This window comes from Anabas testudineus, chromosome 5, assembly GCF_900324465.2.
Source record: "Anabas testudineus chromosome 5, fAnaTes1.2, whole genome shotgun sequence".
Lineage (NCBI taxonomy): Eukaryota > Metazoa > Chordata > Actinopteri > Anabantiformes > Anabantidae > Anabas > Anabas testudineus.
The window spans coordinates 9961534-9972176 of NC_046614.1; the positions used below are offsets into that span (position 1 = coordinate 9961534).

At 38.7% G+C, this 10643-nt stretch overlaps 2 protein-coding genes across 2 annotated transcripts; both read left to right on the forward strand.

Moving 5' to 3' along the window:
* Nucleotides 1-857: 857 nt before the first annotated feature.
* Nucleotides 858-4127, forward strand: b3galt6 (UDP-Gal:betaGal beta 1,3-galactosyltransferase polypeptide 6). The gene is made up of 2 exons (XM_026346674.1): nt 858-1160; nt 1626-4127. Exon 2 carries the CDS (start codon nt 1636-1638, stop codon nt 2653-2655), a length of 1020 nt encoding a protein of 339 aa, XP_026202459.1. The 5' UTR covers nt 858-1160; nt 1626-1635; the 3' UTR covers nt 2656-4127.
* Nucleotides 4128-6043: 1916 nt separating this feature from the next.
* On the forward strand, nt 6044-9950 carry tmem167b (transmembrane protein 167B). Its single transcript, XM_026350203.1, has 3 exons — nt 6044-6201; nt 7247-7378; nt 8436-9950. The coding sequence occupies exons 1-3, from the start codon at nt 6192-6194 to the stop codon at nt 8516-8518; spliced, it is 225 nt and encodes a 74-aa protein (XP_026205988.1). The 5' UTR covers nt 6044-6191; the 3' UTR covers nt 8519-9950.
* Nucleotides 9951-10643: the final 693 nt, after the last annotated feature.

The following is a 10643-nucleotide window of genomic DNA, read 5'->3' on the forward strand; positions in this document are numbered from 1 at the left end:
AATAAAACAAAAGGAATGATTATAATCCATCATTCATTTAATGAATGCTTATTTCAGTTATTTTCTATATATTAAATTAACTGGCCAGTGTATAGTGTCAGATAGGCCTAATAATTAAGAGGGCAAATCATTATTCCCTGCTAACATGAATTGTCACCTGTCACATATATACATTAAATAAAAATAAAATACATTATCAGAGTTGTTGCAGTCAACTACTTAATTAATCACTTAACCATTTCAGCCCAGGAGTAGGTTTGGCTTCTGTTTGGTTTCAAAGTACTTAGAAAAGACTAAAAGTGCCATGCAGGTTTAGTGGGGGCCCAACAACAACAAAAACAAACAAACAAACAACACATTTCCGTCTACTTCTATTCTTTTATCTCGAACTAAACCTTTATAAAATCCGGTTTTGCTCTGGTTCAGAACTTGATGCTTCAGCGCTGGAGATTGATTTGACACCGGGGACTACTGCGCATGCTCCGGACAGCAGCTGTCCTGCATAAATATTTACACGTATTTATAGATGTATAAATCTATGAGCTGTTCGTCGTTTCCTGACATTCTGTTTTCTAAATAACTTTTTTTTTTTATCCCAGGTGCAGCATTTAACTAAGTCATTGTTGTTGTCCTAGCTGTCTTATTTTTAGAAAATGACCAGTCATTGATATGTCGATGTGGAGTTAGTGAATTCTTTATGTTTTGGTTATTTTGTTTTTTCCTAATAATAATTACAGTGATACGGGGAAAACAACCCGGTGTCGATATGAGTATTTATTTTTATATGAGTATTTATTTTAATCAATCTTTCTCGGGACCGTTTAACTTCCGTTTCCTGTTCGTCACGGCCACACAGACGTGATTTGGTTCAACGTTACACTACGACAGAAAAAATGCGCACAGCTGGACTGTCTCTTTTCACTTAGTCAACGATTTAAACTGCTTATTGTGACCTGACTGGCTGACGCCGCTGAACTTGGCGGTTCCCATCTCCCGTTTGGACCAATATGTGCTCTGTGTGTGTGCTTGTATTCAGTGGAGTGAGCTCACTAAGTGCGCAGAGGGTCTTATTTTAGCTAACATAACGTTAGCTCTGCAAAGCTGCTGTGACCCGCTCTACACGTATCGTTCACGGGAGAACTACTTGTCATTTAGCTAAGGTAACTAACAAGTCCTCTTCCATTTATTACTGCGTATGACAATGATGCGACGTGCATATTCAGTGTACGGCTCGGGCCAAGCAGGTGATGCTACAGAGTCGTGGGTGTTGATGCAGATGTGAGTTTGCACTGATAAGCTTCTCGATAGCTTCTGTAAGCTATGAAAACCTGTGATCCGCATTCAAAAAATGGTAACATCACTATCAACATTTAAAACACATGAATGTCTGTCTACTCTGAAGTTGCTGTTCATCTGTAATAATCTGTAAACACCAGTGATTTAAGTTGAAGTAAATACTGCAATGTAATTACCATGATTCATAAATAAACGTGATTTATCACAAGATGAGAAAAATACAACTTCTCTGATTGCAGACGATTACGGCTGCAGCATCCTAATTTAGATGTTTAGTTGATTTATTTGATATCTTGAATCACATTAATCTTTTGTGTCTTTCACTCTAGATTCAGCGCCATGAATCTGATACGTCTAGTGTGCCGCCACAAAACAGCCCTGGTCATTGGCACTGTTTGCAGCTTTGCTGTTGTTCTCGTCTTCTTGGCCAAATGTACCTCAGAAACCCTGAAACAGGGCCACCCGGATCCTCCAGGCCTAGCCCCCCACGCCAGTGTTCTGGAGCCCCGTGCACCACACCGTAATCCCTTCTCCACATCCAAAGACATGTCAGCATTCCTGGTGGTCCTCATCACAACCGGACCAAAGTACACAGAGCGGAGAAGCATCATTCGCAACACCTGGCTTGCCAAGCGAGAATCGGATGTTCTGGCCATGTTTGTTGTAGGAACTCAGGGGCTTTCAAATGAAGACCTTCAGAATCTTAACACAGAGCAGGGGCGGCACAAAGACCTGCTCTTGCTGCCTGATTTGCGAGATTCTTATGAGAACCTAACACTGAAGCTACTACACATGTACTCCTGGCTGGACCAGAATGTGGACTTCAAGTTTGTCCTCAAAGCAGACGACGATACATTTGCCCGCTTGGACCACCTTAAAGAGGAACTCAAAGGGAAGGAGCCCAACCGGTTGTACTGGGGTTTTTTCTCAGGCAGAGGCCGAGTGAAAACAGCTGGAAAGTGGAGGGAAAGCTCCTGGGAGCTCTGTGACTACTACCTACCATACGCACTGGGTGGTGGCTACATCCTCTCAGCTGACCTGGTACATTACATACATCTGAATACAGGTTACTTCAAGACATGGCAGAGTGAGGACGTGTCACTGGGTGCTTGGCTGGCGCCGGTGGACGTTCGGCGGACACATGACCCACGCTTTGACACAGAGTATAAATCACGTGGTTGCAACAACAAATATTTGGTTACACATAAGCAGAGTTTGGAAGACATGTTGGAAAAACATCAGACTCTGGAGCGTGAGGGCAGACTCTGTAAGGAGGAAGTCAAGCTACGACTGTCATATGTGTATGACTGGAGTGTCCCCCCCTCACAGTGCTGTCAAAGGAAGGATGGCATTCCTTAATTTGTGTCCTTTTTACACAGCTGACGTTGGCTTCTGAGTCCTGCGTAAATCAAGGAATTATCTTTTTCAACCAATTCTCTGTAGTTACATAATTTAAAGTTGTGTAACAGGTACTTAACATCATAGGGGAATAAAGCTTAAAGGCTGTTAGAAACTGGGCTTTAGAGCCTCAGTGTTAATCTCGTCCAGGTTTGACTGTTTGACTTGGACAGATTAAAAGCAGTAGACTTCCCTGCTTAGTCTCTTTTCACAAACATTATAAGCATTTAATGAAACTGGCTTTTAGACAAGCCTAAATGTCTGTGTTTGTCTAGTTTCAAACCTGGACTAGACAAACAAAAGTCCAGTAGATATATTTTTTTAATCCAGTATGGCATAATGAAATAATTTTAAAGTAGTGTGCCAATAGAATCAGAGAATTGGCAGAGAAATATTCCCCTTTACCTGTCAAATCAAAAGCCAGCTTCAGCTTGGTGTGTTTTTTTTTTATTATTATTAATTATCCTAAACTCCTTCGGCCTTATTATTTGGACCCAACATAAGTCAGTGTTTCCAGAACTACAACCCTTCTCTTCTCTGTGCTATTGCTGCTGTTCCTCTTAGTGAATATTTTCAAATACTATAACACGTTTTAAGGTTTAGTTCAACATAGTACGTAGCACAGGGAAACACAGATGGGAGATTCTTACCCTGCCGTAATGTCTACATTTTTTTTTAAAGCTTTGTTTTGTATTTTATTTATTGTTAATTTATTCTGAAGTAAAACACAACACACTGGTACTGTTCAGACTGAAGCACAGTGGATGTGTGAGTAAAATCTGTATTTATATACATGTTTGGGGGGGGATCACATGTGATTCACATAATTATTGGACAAAAAATGTTCACTGTTAAATGTCAAATGTTACTTCTGGGTGTTTGGAGTTGTACAGAATGTGTAAGAACAAAATGGTTGAATGTGTTTTTTTTTAGCAGGCCTTCGTATTCCTTCTACTGGAGTCTATGTGAGGGGTCTGTGATGATATTACATTTCCTAAGTAACAGTCACACTCTAGATTTTGCTCAGTACCTTTACTGTGCACAGTTATCAAGTTTTTTGTGAATGTTTCTTTGCAACACACCCCAGATTCAGTATGAGAAACTTGACATAGACTACCAGCTGGCACTCGGTCACTTTTTAAACTAGTAACATACAGCAAGTCCACAAGTCACTGTTCAGTGATAACGTTAGGTTCAAGCAGTTTTAATTTGCTTTGATTAAAGGGAGCAACACATTGGAGAATAAAAAGGTGAAGAATGCTGCAAAACGAGCTACATCCAAGCAAATTGTTATGACTGCTGTTACCGTTTTATGTGAATAATGACATGACTGTTTCTCACTGTTGTCACTATCACATTCTGAGTCAATACAACTGACTTTTCAGTGTTTGTTTTCAACTTCCCTGGATGTTTTATTAAACATTTTAACTGTATCCCTCTTATATTCTCATTCTATTGATTTATTGTCTGAAACTGCATGTGGGATAATATGTGTCATGACAAATATGTTGCAGTTTTTTAAATCAGATTTTATAAAGAATGGCATTTTTAGTAAAGGGACAACATATGCATAAAATCTGAGTTAGAAAAGTGTAGTTTCTTTTATACAGCACTGCCACAGCAGTTGGGGCCATCGAAAGAGTACAAAATAGATAGACCACAGACTGCCCCAAATCAATGTTGTGATCACAAATCTATCAATATTTTCTACATACTCTGGTACACTACTGTGTTTAAGTAGTTCTTACATTTAAATGCGTAACAAAAAGCAGAACTACTTCCAAGAGGAAGTTTATGTAAAGAATATTACAGAACTGTGAAATGGCAAGAAAGTAAAGGGGTGTTTCTAGTCTTTTTGTTAGGAATTAGTGTGAAAATGCCAGGTTTCAGGGAAAATACTTTCTGCATTTTACAAAGTGAAATTTTTGTTGACACTTTACTGTGAATTCACATTATCCATGATGTTTGATAGTATTAAAAATGACTCTCAAAATAGGACTGATAGCTCAGTCTGGATATGTTTCATGTTTGTTCCCCTCACACTGACAAACTGGTACATTCTGTACATTCTGTTTCTTCTCCTCCAGCTCACATTGCAAGAGAACTATCACTGCTTTCTGATCAGTTTAAACCTGCCTTCACTACCCATCATTCATAGAAGATATTGTTTGAAAAACAGGAAATAGTCTACATGAAAAAAAAAAAAAGACCCTGCAAAACACAATCACTTCCTTACTGACAATGCATCTGTGTGTGTATGGTTCAACACCTGCCTGTGTGATCTGATCCTATATTGGCAGCAGGTATGGGGCTCAGTGTTGTCTCTCCATCTGTGGCAGGGTAACGTCACAGGGTGAAGGGGTCAGTGTTGGTGAAAGGCCAGGACAGGATTTCGCAGCTTCCTGGCCACTAGGTCACTATCTTCTTGTTCGGAACTCCCAGTCACCTGCTGAGGTGCAATTACTCCTTGTGTAAAATATATTGTAATGGCACAAAGACATTTTATAGAGTCCTATTTGTAAGGTTTAATACATCCAAATGCACACAGGCAATTGTTTCACATTTCTGCATATGTTAATAATTAAACTTTAACTTTTAACTAGAAAATTTATCTTAAACCAGGGTCTACATTTTATCTGCTATTATCATAAATGCACTATATTAACAACACAATTTCCAATGGTGACATTATCTGTGTTGAAATTAGTGATGTTTTTGCAGAACCAAGAGCAGGAGGAGGAGAAGAGACTTACTGTTTTCAGGATGCAGAGCAAACTGCACTTCAAGTTAAGCTAATCTGAACAGGTACGCCACAACGTCCTGTGATCAGATTGAATTAATAGTTCAACAATCCTTTGTTCTACCTTTGTTCCCCTTGTTCAATTCAGTAAAATTCTGACGGAGACCAATGTTACCTGGAAAGAAAGCACGCTGGTGTGAGTGCTGTATGACTGATGAGAGTCTGCAAAAAACGCTCATTAAGGTGTGGGTGGAAGGTCAGCTCCCTCTGCTACACCATTTAAGGTGTGTCCATTTTCAGAGCTACAGCAGAGCCAGCAATTTTTACCAGTTTGTTATTCCTGCCCTTGTTTTCTTTCTACTATAGATGCAGCCACCGTGTTATTATATTGCATTACAGTAGTGTGCTGGTCAGATTCTTTATGAAACGCTAATGTGAACAATGGGAAGTTGTGCATTCTCCTAGTGGTAAGATAAAAGGATGGAAAAATTCCCAGGATGCAAATTTGATGTGCAAACGCGACTTTCTGGGTGCAAAGAGAGATTTGCAGACTCATATATTCCAGTAGATGGCAGCAAGACTCGATGGACAACAACAAACATGCAGCGTAGAAGAAGAATGTGAGCCAGTGAAACCGGAAATGTCAACTGAGGGACTACGAAGAAGACTACCTTACATCTCTTTATAATACATGATGGATTGCTAATTCAAAGGAAAAAACAGCCATATAACATCGTCAAAGAAGCAAGCTGCGAACATGACGAATGGTAGGTTTTCTCTGTTATGAACCTAGTTAAGACCTGTCGGTAGCAGAACATGTAAGTTAGGCTAACTACTTCTCCAAGGCTAACATGGAAGCTAGGTTAGCTGTAGACGTGGCCCTGGTCAGCACTGTTGGTCTGTTAGCACCAAAACAAACGATTCTTGCTAATTTTATCAGTGTTGTATCACTTCTTGTTACTATTACAAGTAATTTCACTTTTCTCGTCCGTAGTTTAAACTTGTTTTCTTCAGACCTGTTAATTGCGGGATCTGTGTATTTTAGTCTGGCTGCAAGACAACTTGCTAACTAGCATTATCTATGGCATCAGTAGCCAGTGCTAAAAAATCCAGAAGGGTATCTTTACCATAACAATTATGTAACAAGACAACAGAAGCTCTTCACAGGTTTTTATCTTCATCTGATGTTGATGTTTTCACATCAACCCGTGTGTTGAATTATTCACGCTACCGCAGCAGCTCTGGACTCAAAAGAGTCAACACCACAGCTTGTATACATGGAAATCAAAAGGTAGAATTTACCTGAAGACAAAATGTATGTTTTGTTGTTTGAATTACTTTAAATAGCTGACGTACAATATGAGACAACAGTAGCATTAACATTAAAGTTTGTTTGTACCCGTGTTTTCAAAATCAATATGGTTGTTTAATACAGAGTTTTTAATTTCAGTTGTTATTTTAGCTGCTGCTTTACGTTTGACCGATTATAAAGCAGTAGTGTTTGTTTCTACATGACATAATTTCCGCTCTTTGTCTCTGGTTTTCTCACAAAGCTGCTTTTCCAAATTCACAAAATCAATACCTGTAGTCAGGTCTCAGGTCTCAGATGATTTGATGCTACGATTGATGAGATTTGGTACATGCAACTTCTTTCTTTTTCATGTACAGTAGTATTTCATTACTGACAGTGTTGAGTTATTTAGCTCAACATTTTAACAGTATTTTAGTTTCGTTAGAACAAGTTAAGCAACATATTTAGGTAACTGTTATGAAAGGCAATTTTTGTGATATTGTCCTTCACTTCCTTGGTAGCATACTCTTTGGATGGCATCCTGGTGTTTGGGTTGCTGTTCATCTGCACTTGTGCGTACCTCAAAAAGGTACCTCGCCTCAACAGCTGGCTGCTCTCAGAGAAGAAGGGAGTGTGGGGTGTTTTCTACAAAGGTAGATATATAATGCATTTACATACTGCGTGTTACAAACTGTCATCCAGTTCTTTTAACAGTGTAAAATTGCTGAACTCTTTATGTATATTCTGCCATTTTAGGTTTTATTTATCGCATCTTGCTTTCTTTGAAAACGTTTTGTCTTCAGCCACATTTGCTTAGTTGGATCTATTTAAGGTGTATTCAATGTAATAAAAAGTAAGACACAGACATGTCACATGCTAAAACTGATAAATTTGATTTGTCTTTTGAAAAATATATTTCTCATTGGCACCAAAACTGTTTATGTTGTTCAGCATTAATGGTTCCTTCACAGAAGTGTGAATTACCTAAGACATGTGTACTAATGCATACTATCACGGATACTGGCATTAGAACTGTGTGCTAAAAGCAAGTCAGACGGTCAGTCTCCTCTTACGCCCAGAAGATGCGTCATTCATTATTCCCAAAAAGAATTTAGAGTTAGCCTTTCTTGGATTCTCTTTTTATACTGGTCATGAAGCCAATTAATCTATTTAGTTATAATATATTTACATTTACATTTAGTCATTTAGCAGACGCTTTTATCCAAAGCGACTTTCAAGTCAGTAAAAGGTACAAGGGTAGGCAGGGCAGCGTGAGGAGGTCTTGCCTAAGGACTGGAGTACTGGAGGTAGGCCACAGCCGGGATTTGAACCCCAGTCTCCCATATATGTTTTAAATTATTTGTAAATGATTATATTGTTTTTTAATTTACATTTTACAGTGGCCCAGCTGTTTTGTACACAGGGTTGTAGTTTTCCTGGGTTTTTTTCTATAAAAAGTAAGAATGTACACTGTTGAACTGGCTTATGTGAGTGTAATCTAGTACAGAGTCAAAACTACAGAAAATGTGACACTGACCAAATATGTACAGACCACATAATAATATTTGGGTAGGTTTTTTACCAAGTCTACCAACTAACACCTCTGTAATGCACATCTGTTTACACCATTTGCTATAATTTCCTTGTTCTGTATATTTGCAGTTGACTTGTAATTTCCTTAACATCCTGATCCACCCTCTGTCTTCACAGCTGCAGTAATTGGGACGCGGCTCCACATTGCCGTGGCGTTATCCTGTCTGGTCATGGCTTTCTATGTGATCTTCTTAAAATGATAGACTGGACTGGAAAGCAGTGGGCGGATTCAGGCTGATGATGGACTCATCTCAGTGGTCATCCTTATTGTGGGACACTTCTTGGATTCAGTGACCGATGAAGCCCCATTACCCTGCGGACTCATATGAAAGACTAGCCAGTGCTGCCCACTACTGGTGACTGGGTACATAACTCCTTCCCTTAAAAATGTTTGTGCACTACAGATATGAAGGGCATCCTGAATCTACTCCACTGTTATTACAGAGGAAAGAGCCTGTTTGGTCACACGGTATCATTCTGTTGTTGGGTAACACTGTTTGTTGTTTCAGTCCACACCCATAATAATTTATATTGAATGATGCAGGATCAAAGGGCAGTGTGTGCATTATACATTATATCTGTATAGAACCTACATTTAGCCTAGCTGTATATATTTGAAAAAATAAAAATAAAACATATGATCAATAGAGATTTGCCAGAGGTTATGTGTGATCCAACTGATCAGTTCTGCTTGCTCGTATCTGTCTTTCCGTATCACTTCTTCTGTCAAGGGTGGAATGAAAGATCAACAAAGCTAATATATAAACATTTTCTTGTGTACACATTTGTTTTGTTTTTTTTATCTTTAATTTTTCTTAACAATGTAGTTGGAATCCCTTAACCCTTTTTTAGGTTGGAAAGAAACGTTGCTAGAGGGTTTTTTTTCTATTTCCTTTACTGACATGTAATTCGAGAAGTTTTGAACATTTCCTGAAGATTTAAATGTAATGCCAAATAGGGATTGACCTTCTGATGTCATCTTCATCACATACTGTTACTCTAAGTTTAATTCTGCCACCTTATTTTTATTATTAAAAGAAGAGAAGGTTGGAAAGGGGATGTAATGCAATTTTGAGTAAAATCTTGACCAGACAATATGTGTGTTTGTTGTCAATATGAAACAAATGTCACCTATCAAGTGGCATACAGTGCCTATAAATTATATTCACTCTAGTTACCCTATAAGTTTGACTGTTGGTTAGAATCGCTTGGTTCACTTTCTTTGGTTTTCAACCTTGAATCACAGTGGAGTTAATTCCATGTTTGGCTTGGCAGTCATCAGCAGAACATACAAAGAAAAACACTCCTGCAGATTAGTCCAAATGCAGTACAAATCAGAAATACCTGCCTCGAATCTATCACAGAAATGAGAAATAGATCAGGCTCCAGTTGGGTGTAGCTGTGTCAGATTTCACTGCAATTCTGCCCCTATTCTTCTTCACAAACCTGCTCAAGCTCTGTCATATCAGGCGAACACTCAGTGAACTTTTTGCCACTAGCTCTTTTAGTCACTCCTGGACATTAAAATTGTTGTTTTTAAAACCGCCTATGCACAGCTTTGACGTCATGTTTGAGGTTGTTGTATTACTGTAAAATAAATCATCTCTCGTCATCTCATCTCAGCTTTTCCTCCGATATGTCTCTGTATTTTTTCATCATTCATTGTCACCTCATATGCCCTCTAGGACCTTCTGCACAAAAAACCCAGAAGAAAATCCCCACAGCATGTTGCTGCCCCCACCGTGCATCACTGTAGCCACTATTTATGTCTACAGGTGTGCAGTGTTGGACTTGAATATGGTGTGTAGAATATATAGCATTATTTACACTTGTCACAAGTTTTCTGGTGTCTTTTTTTTTTTTTGTTTTTCAGATGAACCATATCTGTGCAATACTTCCATTGCTTATGTAGGAGGGATATTCAGTGCTTTGGAGAACAAATGTTCATTCCCTAACTGATCCTTTTTCTGAGTGACTGGATGTTTTTCAGAACAGACATTTTAATTTAGTAGACTTATTAGTAGAAAGTAGTTGCCCTGTTATAGTGTCCCAGTAAGCCTTAACAGCATGACAGAGCAGAGAGCCAGCATGCACAATATCAAGACCCTGAAGCTGAAGCAGCTAAATCCAACATGTGCTCTTCTTACAGTGACATGTCAACATTTCTACCATAAAGAATCCTGTTGGTCATGTTTCTTTTTCCTTAGTATAAGTTAACATCCTGTGCAATCAACTTACACTCACTTGTTACAGGTGGATTACATCCAGTTTGCTGATCATTCAGTATTACGGGCCCCGTACATTACTTTAAAATGGTGTAGTTTG

What these genes read in the sequence shown, in the direction of transcription:
- b3galt6 (XM_026346674.1), top strand. Translation starts at nt 1,636, where the DNA reads ATGAATCTGATACGTCTAGTGTGCCGCCACAAAACAGCCCTGGTCATT.
- tmem167b (XM_026350203.1), top strand. An exon ending in GTGGGGTGTTTTCTACAAAG is followed by an intron (nt 7,379 to 8,435) that starts GTAGATATATAA and finishes CTGTCTTCACAG; the next exon opens with CTGCAGTAATTGGGACGCGG.